At 37.5% G+C, this 20,957-nt stretch overlaps 2 protein-coding genes and 1 long non-coding RNA gene across 3 annotated transcripts in view; 1 reads left to right on the forward strand and 2 right to left on the reverse strand.

Annotated features, from left to right (window-relative positions):
- Positions 1-8,137, reverse strand: part of Xpc (DNA repair protein complementing XP-C cells homolog) — a 55,926-nt gene extending 47,789 nt beyond the window's left edge. The window contains exon 1 of the mRNA XM_081738971.1: positions 8,000-8,137. The gene's annotated coding sequence lies outside the window, so the exon portion shown is untranslated. The remainder of the gene's footprint in view (positions 1-7,999) is intronic.
- Positions 8,138-13,317: 5,180 nt separating this feature from the next.
- LOC145670371 (uncharacterized) overlaps positions 13,318-20,957 on the reverse strand; it is a 508,027-nt gene continuing 500,387 nt past the window's right edge. Inside the window, exon 3 of the long non-coding RNA XR_014128294.1 lies at positions 13,318-13,547. This is a non-coding gene — a long non-coding RNA (uncharacterized LOC145670371). The remainder of the gene's footprint in view (positions 13,548-20,957) is intronic.
- On the forward strand, positions 17,114-20,225 carry LOC145670368 (dynein regulatory complex subunit 7-like). The gene has a single exon (XM_081738972.1). The coding sequence runs from the start codon at positions 17,349-17,351 to the stop codon at positions 20,061-20,063; it is 2,715 nt and encodes a 904-aa protein (XP_081595098.1). The 5' UTR covers positions 17,114-17,348; the 3' UTR covers positions 20,064-20,225.

Consider the following 20,957-nt stretch of genomic DNA (forward strand, 5'->3'; position numbering starts at 1 on the left):
CAGCTAACTGAACATTCTGAAAGAAAGAAGAAGAAGAAAAAAACGCCGAGTCGTATTACCGTCATTTGTGGACCAGGTACCTCTCGGTTTCGGTTTATTGACGAACAAACACATCATTTCACGTAAGAATTGAATAACATCATATTTTCATCTTTCATAGGCGTTATTGTCAAGTAAACTTTTCATTTGCCACTTTCTATCCTAAAGAAAAATGTAACCTGTTGAGTACCATTCAGCTCTAAGGCCGGTTGCTATCTTTGAGTCTTCATACAGCGTACCTATATTAGAACCAAACTGAATAATGGCGACAACGGATATACTTGTATCAGTCCATTCTTGACGTGAAAGCTCATGCACGTGTATTTTGCTCCTCGATGTTTACTTTGGGATCCATTTAAATGTTTTCGGTATAACAAATTCAGTAAGAATGTTGTACAATGTTTCACTCCTAACCGTATCGCAGGCCTTTCTGAAATCAATAATTGATATACTAAGCTCCTGTATTCTCCATCAATAGTTGATCGATTTCGATTTCGCGTTCATCCGCACTGATAACCCACAATAATTTCATTTGCGTATGAGGTCAATCTTGATAACAGAATGTTTAAGAGGATTTTATAAGATGTCGACAAAAGATAGATGCCTCGATAATTATTACAATCGCCTGTGTTGTGAATTGGATAATGATTTTCTCTACTCTTGTGGCATTTCCTCCTTGTTTAGACAAAAATGAGTTCATGTATCTTGTTCCACAATTTTCTTCCTCCAGCTAAAATTAAGTCAGCGGGAATTTCGTCTACACCCGGGGATTTTGGATTTCTTTAATTTCTATTTATGTTTGATTGGGCCCTGGAATATGGTCCTACTGTATCAGGGTTTGAAAAAACCCGGGCTTTTTTGAAAAAGCCCAACCCACCTGGGCCCATATGGGTTTTTTCCGGTTTAATTGGGTTTTTCGGGTTTAATCGGGTTTTTTCGAAATATTTCAATGTTTTGGGGTAAAAGTGTTAAAATGTGATTTATATTTCAAGATTGTCATTGTCACAACTTTCAACAATTTTCTACTCACTGCTGTTTTGAAAAAAAAATGGCCGCCATTTTGAAATTTTACATTCGATCGCCGAGGAAATCTATACAGCAAATTTAGCATGTCTCGTGCTTCCACCGTCAAAATTTCAACTTAAAAGACTGAAAATTGCGCTTCGTAGCGTGGATACTCGCTGGTTTGAAAAAATGGCCGCCATTTTGATATTTTACGTTGGTATGCCGCCAAAATCTATACAGGAAATTTACAGTGTCTTGTCCTTGTACTCTGAAAATTTTAACTTAAAAGGCCGAAAGTTGTATCCTGTAGTGTGTGTAGCAGAGGCAGACAAACGAGTTGAGTTGATTTTGTGTTTAACGTCCCTTTCAGCAGCGAGGCTAATGAGACGGAACCTACTGATTAACGTTGAATCCGAACCACATGTACACTAACTGCTTAGCCACGAAGGAGCTCGGCAGACAAACGAACAAATGTAGATCAAATCATCCAGAAGCCTGACTAACGTTCGCCAAATGTGAATAACAAAAGGGGTCTATTAATTTAAAACAAAGATACAATTCATGTTGTATGAAATAAATAAATGTTTTAAAATGTCTTATATGAAATTAACATCTTCCAGCGTAAATAAACCTGCCATATTTTCTCCATGAGAATACGGAACACCTCAGATTCCCCCCCTCAACTTTCCAACACAATGCAATGAACTGTAGTCTGGTTATGAACAAAAGATAATAGGCCGCGGTGGCTCAGTGGTAGAGCGTTCACCCTAGTGCATGGGGTTCCTAGTTCGATCCCAGCTCGTGCCAAGTGAGCTTTGTGGTGGACAAACACCTCGTGCGTGGGTTTTCTCGGGATTCTCACGTTTCCTCCCACTGTCTTCATTGCGTCATTTCATTCATTTCTCATCATCACCGTCACCTTGAGCACAGCAGCCATAACCGTGAGACTAAAACTAAAAGATTTCATTTCATTTATTTTTTCAATAATATAATAAGCCAAAGTTCACTAAGCAGCAGCTGCTTTCCTCTGATCGTACCCTGCAATTAATTGTACAGACTGAAAATGCTTAAAAACTTAAGATGTGCCATAAAAATGCTTTACAGGAAAACAATATGCAAATTATTTAAATCAGTGGTACAATCCACCTTCAATATTCTTCGCGCGTTTAGTAATATTTATTTACATGGCTGTATCTGCCAAAATTACGTTCGTCAGTTTAACCTGATGAAAAGCCGATTTTTCTCCTTGTGTAGTGTGTAATTGTCAGGACCAGATTTACACTTTTCTAAGACCTGGACCAAAGCACAATTCTGTGCCCCTAGCCTCTGAAAAAGATTATAATTCTTGTTAACTTATCTAATGTGTTGCTGGAGAAAAAGTCAGTCATCTTCCCTGTGTTTGTAAATAAGTAATATCACAACGAAAAAGTACTGCATAAGAAGTTGCTTTAGGTAGGCGTCATACTTATAAGGTAGATAATTGTGAAGAAATAACGCATCAAAAATCAACGTCTTTCTCCGTAAGAAAACCATTGTAGAGTGTTTTACATCTTTCTTCTTGGAGGTGTGTTTTATGTGAGTCAGGAATTAGAGACCTTAGTATTTACAAAATTTAAAGATGAAATACATTATTTCAGAACCAAGTTAGTACTGTATAAGTAGTTCATTTATGTAGCAGCCATACATACATACGTATAAAGTACAAGGTAATCAAAAAAATTCTTGCCATTTTTGACACCCCATTAGCAATATGCTCACAAAAAGGAAATGAAGTGACGCACGTGCCTTCCAAGCAATTGGGAGTTAGTATGATCATAGGCCAGGGTGGAAAAAAATCATGATTTTTTTAATAAAAATCATTTTTGTTGATTTTTTTGATTTAAATCGATTTTTTTGATTTAAATCAAATCTTTCTCCTCGTATAATACAAGTCGCAAACTGGAGAAAAAAATTAGGAATTAATATTAAATGACAATTATGCCATTTAAGTGAAAGTATTTTGGTTTAATTTCGAATTAATCCTCAATCGTTAAGCTATTTCAATCCGAAACAATATTTCTTAAGCATTAAGGAAAAAACGTACAGCAACGTTTATCAACATGACACTTTTATTTTCACGAATGTTCCTGATATTTGGCAGGAGTATATTTTAAAAAAATTGAAACTAGCCAGCGGCACGAAGTACATGTAAAGTACATAAATTTCGCCCAAAATTAACTAATTAACTCTATGGCCTATGGAATCCGGAGGTTCAATGCCGCGTTCACGGAAACTCTCCACTGACTTCTATCCTTAGCCAACTGGATCCAGTTTCTATTTTGTATTCCTATTTCTGCGAGATTCATCTTAATATTGTAATCCCATCTGCGCCTAGATCTTCCTAATGGTCGTTTTCCGATTGGTCTTCCAGTTAAGAATGTTAAAGTGTTCCTATTTTCTTCCATCCTGGCTACATGACCTGCCCACCTGAGACTTGATGACCCTAGCAATGTTTGGTAAATTGTATAAATTACGTAGTTCCTCGTTATGAAGTTTCCGCCATTCCCCATTCCCGTCCCTCTTGGGTCTGAATATTCGTCTCAGGATCTTGTTCTCAAATACTTTCAGTCTACGTTCTTCCCTCATAGTAAGCGACCATGTTTCGCAACCATACAGAAGCAGGGTGTCTACCAGTCAGGGAAAGTCAGGGAATTTGCAAGGTCAGGGAATTTCATTGTGTGTCAGGGAAAAATCTTTTCCAGGCTGTGACGGGTGAAGGGATGCCACTAAAATAGTCATAAATTACAGGTAAATGAATGGGTTAGTTTGCACGTTCGCAGAATATTGTATAAGCACATAAACAATGGTGAAAACTTACAGTTCACTTTAAATATACGTTTGGGGCGCGGTGGCTCACTGGTAGAGCGTTCACGTCCGGTGCTTGGGTACCCTGGTTCAATTCCAGCTCGCACCGTGTGACTTTGTGGTGTACAAACACCGTGGTCGTGGGTTTTCTAGGGGTTCTCCCATTTCCTCCCACTTTCTTCATTTCATTCATCACTCACCCATCACCGTCTCCTATAGCCTAACCGGCATAACCGTGGGACGTAAAACTGAAAGATTTCATTTTCATGGTTTAAATATAAGTTACTTTTCATGAGTTACTAAGAAAAAAGAATGACAGAGTCAGGGAAAATTAAAATTTTGTCAGGGAAAGTCAGGGAATTTGATTATGCTTGCTTGCTAGACACCCTGAGAACAACAGGCATATATATTTTAATCTTCAAATTCCTGGACAGAATTCGTGACAAAAGATTTTGAACTGAATAATAACACGAATTCCCTGCTTTTAGTCGACATTTAATTTCTTCGTAAATATCGTTTTCGTCTGTTGATATTGATCCTAGATATTTGAAAGAATCCACTTTATCAAAAGTATTATTGGATATTTTAACGCATCCAAAATTTGCCCTATTACGATCCCGAGGAACTTCTATGCTATGTATCTAGTACATAAATTTCGCCTAAAGTTATTATTATTATTATTATTTTTGGAAAGGGGATCCGGCCCCTCTAAATACGCCCCTATTATCTGGAAACAAACAAACAGACGTGGACATAAAAAAAAAATTGTCTTAAATGTCGATGGTGATTTCTCCGTTGGAATAATTAACGATTTAAAAACCCTATGTTACGAAGAGAAGAAAGCAGAATTTTCCCGTTACGCGTTCAAAACAGGATTTTCCCTAATCATCCTCTACAAGATACTCGTTTTCATACTGTGCTGTACATACATTTGAGTCGTATTGTATTATGATTATTATCTTCCATAATCGAAATAACAGAACAGAAACGGGATTTTACTTATTTTCACTTTAAATTAATTTATTTCAGAATTTGATTTAAATCAACGATTTTTATTAAAAAAAATCAAGTGATTTAAATCTTGATTAAAATCGTAATTTAAATCAGACTGATTTAAATCAATCCATCCTGTCACAGGCTATCAGTAATACAGGTATGTTGGGCACATACAGCAATCATACGAAGCAGCTTGTTCACGTGCGTTTGTTGTATGACTTTAAATGGGTCTGTCAGCTGCCGCATCAACCAGCCCCATATGCCGGGCATTTGGAGAGATGTCGTGAACGAATGCACCGGAAGGCATTCATTCCAGAAATTCCGTTCAGGAGATGTGAGCCTTTCGGATGAACCTCGTGGTGGACGACCACATGTGTTGGCTAACGAAGCACTGAAAGCGGCCATCGATAAAGACAGCAGCCTTAACGTGTTATGAACTTTCAGAAAAGTATCATGTTTCTGCTGAAACAGTTCACACTGCACCTGCATCGTATAGTAGGTGATACAAGTTAAGTAAATAGGTACTTTGTCGGCAGCCAACACGGAACAACCTGTGAGAGCCTGTTTATCCTTGCTCACTCAGCACCGTAATACATGTATCTTTGATCGCTTGCTTACTGGTAACGAAAAATGAGTCCTTTATGACATTCAAAAGCGTACCAGACATTGGTTGTCGCCACGTGACCCTGTTCCTCACACCTCAAGACTACCTCTGCACCCACGAAAGGTTATGCTATCTGGTGGTGGAATTGTCGGCAAGTGGTGCATTACGAGCTCCTTCCAACTGGCCAGACCATAACTGCTGACCTCTACTCTCAGTAGTTCCAAATTGTGCACTGTACATTGCGGCAGGAACAGGTATTGGGGAATCGCAAAGGCATGCTGTTCTGCATGACAATGCCTAGCCGCATGTAGCAAAGTGGACCCGGGTGACCCTTCAGCGACTTAGCTGGGAGACTGTGCCATGCACCATATTCACTGGACATTGCGCCAAAAGATTACCACCTGTTTCATTCCCTCGACAATCACCTACGTGGAAGATCCTTTGCAAATGAGGGAGATTTGCGGAACACACTCACGGACTTTTTTTGCATCCACGACCGCCGAGTTTTACTACCAGATTATTGAACAGCTGTAGGAATGTTGGCAAAATGTGTTGGACGCTCATGAAGATTACTTCAAAACCTAAAGGTAGGTACTGTCCACTGAATTACGGTACTCTTTCTTTACTACTGCTCTGGAACGGCAAAAATTTTCGGTTACCTTGTAAATAATGCAAGAAGAAATTAAAAAAAAAAAAAAAAAGTCAAAGAAGCAATCCCCAGTAAGAAACACGTTATGCAGTGTTTTTTCTCTTCCTTTTTTCTTTCTAATGTTCGAATTTCCAAGGTACAGTATTTTTTTTTATTATTAAGAAGAAAAGGAGGAGTAACTTTAGAATTCATTCATGAGAACGATAAACTGTAGATAACTAGCGTGAAAAAGTGCGACTCAAGTTTAGTGACCAAGAAACAAAGGCTTATGCGCGCTTCTCTACCCGTTAATTCCTTTACACGCATACCACCGTTGCTTTGCGTGTACGTATCCTGTCAAAACTGGACAAGCTTAGATAGATCAATTGATTGAGGTATAGACTAGACGGTTCTAAAAAACAGAAAATTTATAGGTAAAATACGATGTGAAACATTTTTTGTGAAGGCATAAGAGTGTGAGTATAAGTAACTACTGTCAATACACAATATATTGAAATGAATTGTGAGTGATAGTAGAAGTATTGTATGGAGTATGTTTAGTACAAGGGGTCCAGAAGCACGTAAAAAAAACAAAATTTACAGGAGAAATGAATGATGCAAGTACTTAGACGTAACATAACGTAACCAAATCTAACATAAACTAACCTAAGCTAACATAAATTAACCTAAACTAACCTAATATTAGTAGATATAAGCGAAATTCTATAATTTTTTGGAAAATTATGCGGGACCTCTACACTAATATAATATAAACTAAACTAACCTAACCTAATGTGAACAGAATTACCAAAATTGTAACATTTTTTAGAGAAGAGAGCTGGACTTTTCTGCGAAACATAGACCGTATATTTAAAGTGTATTCTTCCACTATTCTCGTTTATGCGTATAACCTCCGTCGCTGACACTCCTGCTCCCTATGGACGCATCCCCTTGCCACCGCTTGGGCTCCCCTGCCCTCACTCGTTTAGATAGCATTCGTGCTTTTTAGTGGCTTTGTGTTTTATGCACTGTAGTTCTTATGCCATAAACCGAGCCCTCCTGAAGTCAAACTGCAAGTTGTAATGCAGCTCCTTATTTCGTGCATGCTCCGGTAAAAGAAATACAAAGCTCTAACCTAAACTGAAAAGGTAAGAAATGTGTCAAAATTTGGTAGAAACGCCTGCTCGAGCAATGGATCAATATTTCTATCTAGGCTTACTGACGTCCACATTAAACCTCGGCATCCGGTTTAGCGTCCCATTCAGCAGCGAGGTTATATGAAACGTAGACCTACAGTTTTAGTGGGAGATCTAAACCACATGGGCTCTCGCCGGGAATCGAACCTGGGTCTTCCATACCGAAGCCGCGTATGCTAACCGCTTAGCCACGAGGAAGATCTCATAGACATAACGACTACATCGACCTAAATTGCATCTGCGCCGGGAAATAATGCGATCTATAAAATACAATTATTGAAAATATTACCAGTTTAGTTTATTAAATGTGCAGAATATATCGGGACTCATATTTTCAAACTGCACAGTAAAGAAGTATACAAGGTAATGTTAGGTACTAAAAACCTTTTAAAATGTAAACTGTCCTATCAATGAAAAGATACTCTTGAATAAATTATCTACACTATATTCTGCATACATTGTACTTCACGTCGAGTTCGCATTTGAAAGAGATGCACTCGGAAATTCCATTTTTTTAACTTGACACACTTGTAAACAATGTATTTTTTTCGTAGCTTATTTATTGTTTCGCTACATGACACAGCTAAATACATTGTTCATTATCATTAGCAAACACAAAAGTCTTCGATTTGATCAGAAGCACAATATTTTACCTATCACAATAAATTACTACACAATGTTTCATACCTTTGTATTCACAATACACGCTCAGTTTTTCCGCTAATCCACAGGCGCCATTTTAAGTTTGTTTTGAATAGTGATTAATTTGTCATCTCTTTCTTCTCAAATGAAATAATTGTGTGCCCCATTGCGTAACAAATTTGCGTCAAATCAAAATCTGTGTAGTGACCTGAATCCCAACGCAATATTTGCGATAAATGGCATTAAACATTAGGCACCTTTAATTAGGAACGCTTTGTTCATGTACTTTTGCATTCTTATCTCCAGACAATTCATTCTGTTCCGCCCCCCTCCAAAGAAAAAAAACTTTCCGGTTACAGCTGAACATACGTTACCAGAGTTGGCGTGGGTCAATGAAAACTTGACCCACGACCCACTGACCCACCACCCACCGTGACCCACGACCCACTGACCACCACCCACCATGACCCACTGTGACCCACCACCCGCCGTGACCCATTACCCACGATGACCCACCACCCACCGTGACCCACCACCCACTCTGACCCACCACCCACCATGAACCACTCTCACCCTTTTTTACCTACTCTGACTCACCAAAATCCATCGTCATCAACTCTGAACGCGATCCACGGCCTCTTCTGAACTGACTAAAGTGTTTACACTTGTAATAAAACAAGACTGTGAAATTGTCACTAATCGGAGTTTGAATTTCTAGTCAATCGCTCAAGCACCACTCTGTTACAATAACGGTGGATCTGACCTTTACGATATAAAATGGTAAAGTGTTTGTCAGTGAGGAAATTGAAACAGTTCGAGGTGGGGGGAAATTAGTGTGTGCCTAAAATATACTTGTACTAAGAGAGTATTCTTGCAAGTGTTAATTTCTGAACGCATTCCACAAGAAATTTCTATTCGCAGGAAAATACCCTTGTACAATATGGAAAAGGTTATGGTTTCTCAGTTCACAGTATTTTTTTCACAAAAGACTTGAAAAATCAGTTGTTCATAGGGTATAAAGGTGCTCGGGTACCCTATGTGAGAGCATCTCCATAAAGTATGCTCATAATTGTAATTTGTGTAATCACTAAAACACCACCTTAAATTTAAGTTACAAATATGCATAATTGCAATTATTATGAATATTTATTCAAAAGTAGTTTACCTAAAGCAAAGAAGAGAGTTACTGAAAAGTAGGTACAAATTTGAATAACACAAATAAGCCATTAGTAATACAAGTATACATTTTCCGTAACTCGTAATTTTCCACCTTATAACAAATCTCAAATCGAATTTATTTCGTGTTGGTAACTTTTTGGCGGTAAATCATCCGCAGTGGAATGATGTCCATCCTTCAGCCAAGAAATAACTAGCTCATCCACTTTGAGCTTGTCTAGCGGTGGGCCATTAATATTGATGAGGAACAAGTTAGGCAATTTTTGAGCACTTAATCTATTTCTAATATCAGTCATCTGGAAATTCATAAGGGAAAATCCCCGTTCGCACTCTGTCGTGGAAATTGATAATACTTCTACCAGATTTCTGCAACTTCTCATCGACAATCTACTTGTTAGACTTAAGTCTGATAACGATTTTTCTCGGTCAGTTTTGAAATACTCAGCAAGAAGTATCATCTCTCTATCACCATACAACATCTTTTCCATATCGACCATGTCAGTTGGCAATGTCGACCCATGTAGAACAGAAACTTCATCTACCACGTCCTTGATAGGGAATCTTGTGAATAAATTATCAATTAAAGCCTGATAAACTGATGATTTCTTATTTGTTTATAAATTTAATTTTTGTAATTACACATGAAGGTTTGATACCATTACCAAGTTCCCTTCCCAATCTAGAAAGCGAAAGGGAACGAGGTTTCTGGAAAGTATTCAGAGGTGAATGGGAATTTCCCTCCTTCTTCAACTTCAATTACCACACTGCTGTTTGCCATGTGCCAAATTACGATGAATTTCAATTAAATTATCATAATATAATTATTTCCTTGTTGAATTATCAATACTTTTCAGTGGAAAAAAGGATGAAATTTCAAAGTTGCAAATCAAAATAAGTAGACCAACGTAAGGGGGAAAAAAGTGTAAAATTTTCCATATAATTATGCGTACAATCCAGACTTCAAATTTCCGTGTAATTAAGCTTACAGTACAAATTTTATGCCTATTTTTCTCACAACTTTATGGGTTGATTGCCCTGTGCTGTAAGCGCTCCATATAATAAACATAAGCTTCAAAAATTATTATAACAGAAAGCAATTGATATATGAAGCCAAGCACTGTATTTTTTGTTTCTGATTTTTTTTTTTCTGAAATAACATCGAGCGTTTTCGATCATTTTTACAAACCAATTCACTACCGATTTTCCATATATAGAAAGTGCTCCCCCCCCCATAAAGGAGAATTTAAAAAAATGCTAGGACACATTCTGTTTATTTTCAATAAAGAGTTAATACACTGAATTTCAGCTCCGTAAGTTTAACGGCTTGCGAGATACTCATTTTTTTTTCGCAAAAATTCGGATCCTCACTACCTCCTTAGGATATTATGCATTATAATAAAAGTAATATAACATCCCAGTTTGGATTGAGGCCTAACTATATACCAAAAGTTCATTTGATTTTGCAATTTGACCGTGATGATCAGGCACACATAGTTACATTCAATTTTTCATAAATAATTTATATATTACAGTGATTTAAAAATGTATTTTTTCCAGTAGTTAGCTCTAAAAACTCACAGGTCCCGAAAGCCAAATTGTAGTGTAAGTCCTATTGCTATTATTACTATTTAAAATATCAATATCCAAAAGTGCCCGAAGTTTTTTTTTTTTTTTCACTTGGTTAGATATACTCACCTCAGGTAAGTAGACAGAAACAAGTGGAAAAAAAGGGAAATGAAGGTCTTGAAAGTAAAACGGAGACAAATTTACCAGTCTTCAGAAGATACTCTCTACAATGCAGTGAGCAGAGAGGGTCGGTAGATCATACTGAGTCGGTGGGTCGCAGTGGGTCACGGTGGGTAGTGGGTCGAAGTGGGTCATGGTGGGTGGTAGGTCGCAGTGGGTCACGGTGGGTCACAGTGTGTCATGGTGGGTGGTGGGTCGCAGTGTGTCACGGTGGGTGGTGGGTCACATGCTGTTGACCCACGACCCACTGACCCACTCAGAAAACTTGACCCACTGACCCACTCCATCTCTGTACGTTACTGCAAATCTCAATACTCGTCTTTTTCTATTTTGTATGTGTCAAAGATGAATGTTAAAAAAAATCAATTCCAAAATTTCCTTCAGGTTCCCACAATACGGAAAGTAAGATTTTAACATTGTAGCAATATTAGCAAGTACAGCATGTTTTGATAAGCTATTCGCTTTTCTTACAAACATTTAGTTTATCTAGGTAGAAAAAACCGTAGCCTAAAAGAAATCAGAGATTATACATATTTTTTAAAAAAAGTCTTCAAAATAAATTAAATTTTAATTTTATTCTGCATTAACTTAAAAATCTCTGGGGAAGGGTTTTAAATCTCCCATTCCCCTTGGTACGACTCGGAAAGCCGTAATTTTCTTTGTTCCATTAATGTATTTGCATTACGAGAAATTGAGATAAAAAGAAATGTAGATAACTGATTTAAAGAATAAGGTATATAGTACTACTATATTCTTGTTTATATTTTAAGTTGCAGTTTATTGTTTGATTCAGTTTAAATCGCCACATTACTAGAAATTAGTCAACAACAGCTGTCTACACTAACTAACTAACTAACTCTATGGCCTATGGAACCCGGAGGCTCAATGCAGAGTTCACAAAAGCAGTCCAGTGACTTCTATCCTTAGCCAATTGGATCCAGTTTCTACTTTGTATTCCTATCTCTGCGAGATTCATCTTAATAGTTTCCTCCCATCTGCACCTAGGTCTTCCTAATGGTCGTTTTCCGATTAGTCTTCCAGTCAAGACTTTGAAAGCGTTTAAACTTTCTTCCATTCTAGCTACATGACCTGCCCACCTAAGCCTCCTAGACTTGACGATCCTAACAATGTTGGGTAAACCGTATAAATTATGTAGTTCGTTGTTATGAAGTTTCCGCCATTCCCCATTCCCATTCCTCTTGGGTCCGAATATTCGTCTCAGGATCTTGTTCTCAAATACTTCCAGTCTATGTTCTTCCCTCAGAGTAAGCGACCATGTTTCGCAACCATACAAAGCAACAGGCATGATTATCGTTTTATATATTTTAAGCTTCAAAGTCCTCGACAGAATTCTCGACGACAAGAGAATTTGAACCGATTAGTAACACGAATTCCCTGCTTTTAGTCGACATTTAATTTCTTCGTGAACATGATTTTCGTCTGTTACTACGCAGAAGTTCATTCTCTGATTTTGTTTAAAGCGCCACATTACTGGAAATAAGTCAACAACAGTACTGTTAACGCTGCTCGTGCAAATCTTGATTTGAACGTCAGGAGACCACAGTTCATCCCTCAGCTGCCCGCTTTTCTCTTGCGTACCATACACAGAGCAGCCTATCACGCTCGCTGCTCTGTTGTGAACGTGGTGTGATGATTGAATGCATATACGCAAGGGGTAAAGCAAGCGAAGAATAGAAACGAAACGACAATATAATAATATTCTAAATATTATTAAATATCTTAAGGAGCAACAAACAGCCCACGATACTTGGTGGTTCACGCGATCTTGCGAACTGCACAAGGCGACGCCACTGGAATATATATAAAATTGCAAGGACAATAAATTAAGTTTTGTTGTTAACAGCCTTCCAAAAGATCTATTTAAACTCAACAACAAAACTCCCAATGTGATATGTTTCTGAAAGCTGATTTAGTTTTTTAAACAAATCTAGTAAGAAAATACACTAATAACTCATAGTCATCCCAGCTGTTCTAATGGTTAGAACTTGCGTCTTTCGTACACATGGTCATGATTCGGTTCCCAATAGAAGACCATTGAAAATTTGAATGCATCACAGTAGTTCTAATTCCAGTTTAAACTGTAGATCCACGTCTCATATAGCCTCGGTGCTGAAAAGAGATACTAAGTAGCAACAACTAATTATTCACTTCCTTCTAATACTAGAAGTTTCTGAAGCAAGAGCAAATCTGGAACTGCTTGTCTCTTATACATAAAAAAAAAATCATGTACATTTCTGACTTCGCGGAACAAGAACTATTAAAACCTCATTACTTTGGATAAAACTCAAGTCTACTCTAAAATAAATTTAGTGTGACAATTTTAATTATAAGTATGTTTACTTCATTAAGCAGGGAAGATATTTCTTTAATATCAGGCACTGTTAGAGAGATAAATAAAATGTTATACTTATTGTGCAAAATATTTGTTTATTTTTTGATTATAAGAGCAATAGTTCTTTCAGCGATGCGAAAGTATCTCTGAGGTATATATTCTGTTCTTCAATCAAATTTAGCAGTGAACTCTTTGTTGATTGCATTCGCTTTCTTTTCCTCGCCGGCATAGTGTGTTTCATCTGGGATTCTGCTGGTGAAGCATTATCTGGTAATGTACGACCCACCTGTTCCTCTATATCCATGATACTTGTTATATCTAGAAAGATAAACATAGAAATTACTTATCTAATTTAACTTCCATATATTGCTCAGTTCGGGTTTAATATTATGAGGAAGAACAAATGAACTGGCAAAATATTAGACAGCGAAAACTTACACAATATATTCTCTTAAACCCTCAATCACTGGAACTTTGAAGACTAGAAACTATGGCTTAAGGAACCTGGAAGTTTGTAGTTACAGAAATCAAACTACTACTGGATGTAATTCTATTCCAAGCCAATTCTGTCTGGATCACTTTACTCATTTCCTTAAGATATTTTCCTTACCTATACCTGCTAAAACTATCGGTATAGGGTGCGTCAAAAACTATATTCATACTTTGAATTGTCATAGAAAATTTATTTTCCAACATTCAAGGTTAAATTTCTGGGGAAAGTAATGTTTCCTCAACAGAAGGCAACAGAACTGTTGGCCTAGCTATGCAACCCAGTTAGTGGCAAAAGAGTAGTACAAACATGGCAAACGGATGTTTGAAATTTGAGGAGCTAAAGCTGGCTATTAAGAAGTACTTGAAGTTTGAGACTGTTGCTTCTGTTCAGAGACAGTGGAAACTTGAGTATAGACCGATTCCTCTTAAGGGTAACAATTATATGTCCACGAGACAAATTCAAGGTTCACGAAACTGTGTGATGTGCAGAAAGGCCAATCAGGGCGACTTCGCACGGTTACAAGTGCTGTTCTTACCCTGGCACATGCCCAAATAATTGCATATAATTGCACATGTCGATGATATGCATGAAAACCATTATGTCCTTGAAATGATTGGCAAGAGTTTACTTTATGCCGACCAGTGACTGTCAACCCGCGCCAAGAATCACTTGTTAAACACAAAAGGAATTCTTACCCAAAACAGAATCCAACTAACCCCTGCGGGGCTTCTAACTCGTTCCTACTACTACTACTACTATAGTCAGCACAAAGTAAACTCTTACCAAATGATTACCTACTATCTTATTATATGAAATTATTTCACTTGTAGTGTCTTAGAAATTGCTTCTTAGGATAGGATTTGCATTCATGAGTACAGATTGACTTTAGAAGGACTTCCTCTTACAATATAAATTCGCGTCGGTCCTATGACACAAAAACGGCCGAGCAAAAGACACAAACCAACTTGTCTTAGGTGGTCACTAAAGGCGAGGAAGCTATCTAACCGAGTCAGAGTAGGAGCGCAGCAGGAAGCCCGCGCGTGGGTGCGTCCACGGGGAGCAGGTGCGTCTTGGACTGACAGTATGCATGTAAATCAAGAAAAAAGATGTGAGTCAACTTGTATTAGGTGACAACCTAAAGTGAGAATGCTATCTAATCAAGTAGGACAGCAAGGGAGCTAATAGAGTAGCGTGGGGACGCGTATGCAAGGAGCAGGTGCATCAGTGACGGAGGGTATGCACATAAACGAGGAAACGCTTAAAATCACATAGGTTAGGGCAGTGATCCGCAAACGGCGTACCGCGGAGCATTTAGTGTGTCGTGAAAAGCTGTAAATGTGACGCGAAGTTTTACCTGTTGTAAGAAATTGATTTCTGTATTATTATTATTATTTTATTCCAGTTAATGTGTTTTATACACTCGTACAGTTTTCCATTCTCTGTATAATATCTTCGTCGGTCATTAGAACAAAATAAACAAAAGATATAGGCTGCCATACTAAACTTTTCTGCTCCAATTTTTCAAAGTAAAACATATTATAGTGCATTTATTACTAAAACATTTGTTTGTGAAATACGAACAAAATTATAAAGCGCTTTTGAAAAACTTCATGCGAAGAAAGCTCACTCTCAAAGGTAAACTTTTCCTTATACACTTATTTAAGAAGTAATTTACAAACATTATAGATTATTAATTAAATATGAAGAAAATAGCTTTAGTCGTTCTTGAGAAAACGTACGAACAGAAATTCATCGCCAAGAGTAAGATACAGCTTGTAGTTTGTTTTAATGCGAATTGTCTTATCTCGTATTATGGGCTTATTACAAATATGTCCATACGAATTATTTTTGAAATACGAATAAAATCAGCTGATGTTACCTTTACATTTGTCTAATGTATCATGGTTCATGACAATTAGAAACACCCTGTATAAAGCTTACCTTAAGCTGTTAGTCAGGGTCAAATGAACGAATATATTGTGAATGTTATTATTATTTTATGGATAACTGTGCAAAATTTATATTTTATTAGTTGTAGGATAACAATTTTAGTGAACCATGTCATTTACATATGTATTATAAATAATGTTGAATTTTGTACATTTTGTCCTAAAATTTAGGGGCTTTATGCAAGGTCGTTCTGACGCGTGATTAGTGCCATTCTAAAGTGTTCGACTAACATATGCTTCCTGCAGTAGTCAGGCTTTTAGTATGACGCTAATCGTGCATCAAAACGATTCTGCATAAGAATCTAGGTTATTATATTATATAAGAGTGTATTTTGTAATTTTTCCTCGTTCTTGTGCTGTTTTTGTTGCGAATTGAAAGAGGAAGTTATCTTAAGAAATATCATGGTTTTATTTCGTAACTTCTGGAACCACAAACGCCCCTTGTGCCACCAGTGACCCACTTTATTTTTCACTACGTTACATGAGCTTTATCATTCATTTAGCCAAACCCCCCGTTGTTCCACTTCAGGCACACTACCCGTTCTCTTGTTGTACGAATTTCGTTTAGTTTTCTTCTCAGGTTTTCGATGTAACACGGTATTGTTCAATGCAGTTGCTAACGAATAAAACTGGTCTTGGGCGTTTGTGGGTTAATTTTCTAAAATTCAACCGTTTTATCTTTATGAACAAGCTCCTTTGATTTGACAAAATCATGCTGACTGGAAGTTAAAAATCGCTGTTAGGTGGAAGTTTACACAATATCTTGTCATTGGGTCGGTATTCTTTCATCTTGCGAGATTTAGGAGCATATTCTTTTTGTGACGTCAGAAAGTAGACAATTAAGGATCGTTTGTTTGTCTAGGCAGGCTCTCCAGCTCTGCCCTGCCTAGATGTGGAATAGATAGAATTCTTGCTAGTAGTGGCAGCTAGCACAGATTGGCGTCTTTGTATGAATAATCGAACAACCGTTTTTGAGTAAACCAATCGTCGCTTCGCGCCCGCTTTCTACAGACGAATTCTTGCGATACTATGCAGTTCCAACAACTTCGCCTCACCCTGACGCGGAATAGATAAAAGTCTTGCTTATAATAGAAATCTAGCACATATTCATACGTGTTTCGATCGACTCGCGCCTGCTCCTAACGGACACACTCTTGCGATACCGCGCGGACTCAACAGCTTCCTGCTGACCTGACGCGGGTAGAAACAATTCTTAATTAAAGTAGAACTTAACAGTGCAGATTTGTGCGTTTTCTGTGTGAATAATCAATTTTGTAGATTCATCATCATTCATCATAACCTATCATTTTAATCAGTTTATACATTCTATGCTATTTACTATGCTACAAAACAATTATTAATAACGTTACTTAGTGGTATCGGACACTGAAGTTTAGGTCTGCATCTCAAGATACAAATCTTCAATTGATGCTATGAAAGGAGAAAACATACGATACTCTGTTTCTGTGTATTCTTTTGGGTAATTATAACAATAAGAAGTTGAATAATTAATGATTACAACATAAGTGTGTGTATAAAAATATCAGGAGGTTTTGGTCAAAGTAATCAACTGTGCTAGATTAATATTATCATATTTTCTATACATACTTATGCATATCTTTGTGTTCTTTGAAATCTGAAGTAAGGTTTATCACACGTTAAAGGGGGTATTTCAAAATGGGCGACAACGATATGGATAACTCAGAATATCCCGATGATGAAGGAGATGAAGATAATCAACCTGGAGATTTTGAAGGAGATGATTACTTGCAAGAGGATGTGGAACTATATGAGACGGAAGATGCTTTTGCAAGTATAATTGAAATACCTCCTGAGGTACAAGAGGAGGTAGTAGAAGTGGTAGAGGAAGAGGAAGTGGTTGCGGAAGAGAAAGAAGACGAAGAATACGATCCGCTGTTATATCCATATGGCAGAAAATACAGGCCGATAACAGAGAAAGTATTGAAAGAAATTTCTCAAGCATTGAGTTTAATCAAATTAAGCTGGCCTGTTGACGCAATACCAGATCCCGAGAAACGGAAATTTTTCCCCGATTCTTACAGAACTAACTCAAGGAAAGAGAAGTTGCTACTTTGGTATGCAGAGAATTTCAGGCAACAGTATCACTACAGTTATCCCGACAGAAGACCATTACTTCTGGCTGCTGAAAATGAATGTGGAATACAGAAAATGGTCTGTACAACCATTAGACCAACAACCTTACCTTATACTGAGATCTATGACTGGGAAGGATGTGCAAAGTTTGTCAGTGACCACTTAAACTATGTTCCTCTTAAAGATAGTACAATTATGCCTGTAGTAATAAGATCACCCAGAACTGTACTCGATACGCGAATAGGAAATTGCTTTGAGTACAGCATTGTACTATGTTCGTTTCTAATCGGCGTTGGGTATGATGCGTATGTCGTATCTGGGTACGCAACGAGAGAATTTTGCCACAATAACCAGACAAAAATTGAGTCACCATTTTCCGCCGAATTCCAGAAGGAAGAGACGCCTGAGGAAGTTAAAGAACCCAATATTTACAAAGTGAGTTCACCAAGAGATTTGCGTAGTAAATTTGTAATAAGAATGGAGAAGAAAGCAATATGGGAAGCAGGAGCAGAACAGAGAAGACTGGAAGAGGAAGAACGCTTAAGGGCATTGGAGATTGAGACTCCTCCTCCAGATGAATTATATGGATATCGTATTCATAGTTGGGTAGTTATTCTACCAGGAAGCCGAGAGGTATCTGAACCGTTTTTCATTGAATGTTCGACAGGGAAACGATTTGAATTAGATAGTTCATACCATCTAGGCTTAGAAAGCATATGGAATCATGAAAATTACTGGGTTAGTTTACAAGAATGTACGGAACGTTGTGCAAATTTGGAATTTGATTTAAATAATCTTGCTCACTGGGAACATTTGTTCATAGGTGAGCCTTGGACATCTCGAGTAGCAAACCCAGAAGAAGAAGAAACTCCAGAGATACTTGCTGGACAAGAGAAACACATTGACGTACCTCCTTCGTGGGTTGAAAGCTTATTCATTCCGTGGAGTGTTTTCGAGTGTAGATATCCTCCAGACGGGAAAGAGGATTTTTATAAAAAGACCAAAATTGAAAGGTTTGGGCCATATATTCAGTGGGATGGACTTGAAATGCGAATTACCAAGTATAAAGACTACGACTACACTGAGCCAATAAAAATAGTCGAATTTTTTAAAAATCGTGCTGATTTTTTACTTTCAAGAGAACAAGATCTCAAAGCAGAAACAATAACAGAGAGATTTGCACGTGGTAGGGAGGATTGCGTTAAAGAGCATTGGCGTAAAGTGTCAAGTATTACTGTTGCTAGTGACCACAAAGTAGAGTATTACCACGAAGCTCGTTATGATGGACTAAAATTGTTGGAAATGCATTTGTTTGATCAACTTGAAGTCTACAAGAATAGGACAGACTTTTTGGAAACGAGACACTCTTATTTTGACAAGAAAGCACGATTTGAAGGGATGGATCGAAGATTTATCATGCGAGTCCTTGAAAAATTTGGCCGTAATCCTAATAAATCAGCGAAGGAGGATATTGCAGAACGAGATTTTCTAATAACGGAGGATAAGATAAAAATCAAGTACCATTATGAAGATGATCGTATTACAGCAGCAACAAGGGAATATGTGAAACCATTAGCTAGCGACCAAGGTGAAGAAGCAGAGTTCCATCCTGAACTTACGACATTCTACCAAGTTGATCCAAATGAAGCTCCTATGAAGTTAATAAAAGTGTACCGTTTGTATGAGTATTTGCTACAGGAAGAGGCAAAGACTCAAAAGACTGTGCGAGATATGGAAGATGATTTGGGAACGTTGCTTAAACAACGTGGAGTTGAACTTTCACAACCTATGTTAAATGTCTCTGCGTTCGACACGCTTAGAAATGATGACGCCAGAGAGATGATGAAAATGAAAGAAAAGAAAATTCGCGAACAAACCGAGAGAGATGTCGATGAAGAAGTGGATTATCTTGCACCTTATTTAGAACGACTAGGAAAACCTGAGCAATTAACAGACAAAATGGCTAATCGGATACGAAATATGTGTTTGGCTGAATTTAAACAGAGACTTGTGGACCGAGCCAATAGTATGCAGCAACTGTTTGAGGTCACCACTCTTGATTTGCAAGCAAAACACAAATGGTACGAGGAAGAACAGGATAATCTAACTCGAGAAGACGAAGAAGAATATTTCAATTACTGTAATAGAACCACATTCTTTTTGCATACTTTGGAAATACGTCTTAACCGTCATCGAGATTTAGCCCCACAGCGTTACTTAGCTTTGGAATGTTACCTTCGTAACGATAAACGATTGGAAAAAGTTCAGTGGTGGTAGCACCAAATCAGCAATGAAAAGAAAAAAAATTAAAAACAAAGATTTGACAAATGATACACGTATCAATTTAATAAATGGAATTGGGGTAATTTATTATATCATATGAATTAATTTATGTTGATTTTACACGCAAGTTTTACATTAAATCATATTATTAGTACTCTAAAATGATTTCTTACTATTTCGGTGGTAGTGATAAAGCCTCTTGGCATATTAAAGAAAGTTCAAAGGTTGAAAGCCCATTTGCATATGAACCAAAGAACAAGAGTGGGGAAGAAATTACAAAAAGGAAGTGATAAATTAGAATTACAGGTTAACATAATTAGCACTTTTATTATACATTAAAGAAGCAATGAAGAATGCCATTACAGGAAAGAAAAGAAGCAGGAAATTTATGTTTGAAAACATTTTATGAGCACCTATTGAACATAACCTACCCTGCTGGTCTAGTAGCTAGCGTACGCGCTGTTGGTGCGCGGAAACCTGGAAACCTTCAATTCCCGGTGAAAGAGCGTTGGAAGTTGAACATATTGCGGTAGTCTCAATTCCACCATAAGCTGTAGGTGAATGTCTCATATGACCTTGGTGCTAAAATGGAATGGAACACAAAACGAATTAACCAAACAGGCACGTAGCCAGGATTTCGTAATGATGGGTCCGTGACATGAAATACTGTGGTTATAACACCAGGAGCTCGATCATTCTAAACTATTTTACTGGCAACAAATATTGGTTCGTTTAGGCAGAATATCGTGATCGGGAGGGGGGGGGGTGACAACAAAATGCCGTCAAGAATAACAACGAGATCACTTTCAATAGTAAAGGCATCTTATAAAATAGATTTCTGTTGCCGCAAAATTGAAAATTTCTTTAATAAGTGTAAGTGGAACCTAT

The sequence above is a fragment of the Thermobia domestica genome, chromosome 14 (assembly GCF_964235325.1).
Source record: "Thermobia domestica chromosome 14, izTheDome1.hap1.1, whole genome shotgun sequence".
Taxonomy (NCBI): Eukaryota; Metazoa; Arthropoda; class Insecta; order Zygentoma; family Lepismatidae; genus Thermobia; species Thermobia domestica.

What these genes read in the sequence shown, in the direction of transcription:
- LOC145670368 (XM_081738972.1), top strand. Translation starts at nt 17,349, where the DNA reads ATGGGCGACAACGATATGGATAACTCAGAATATCCCGATGATGAAGGA.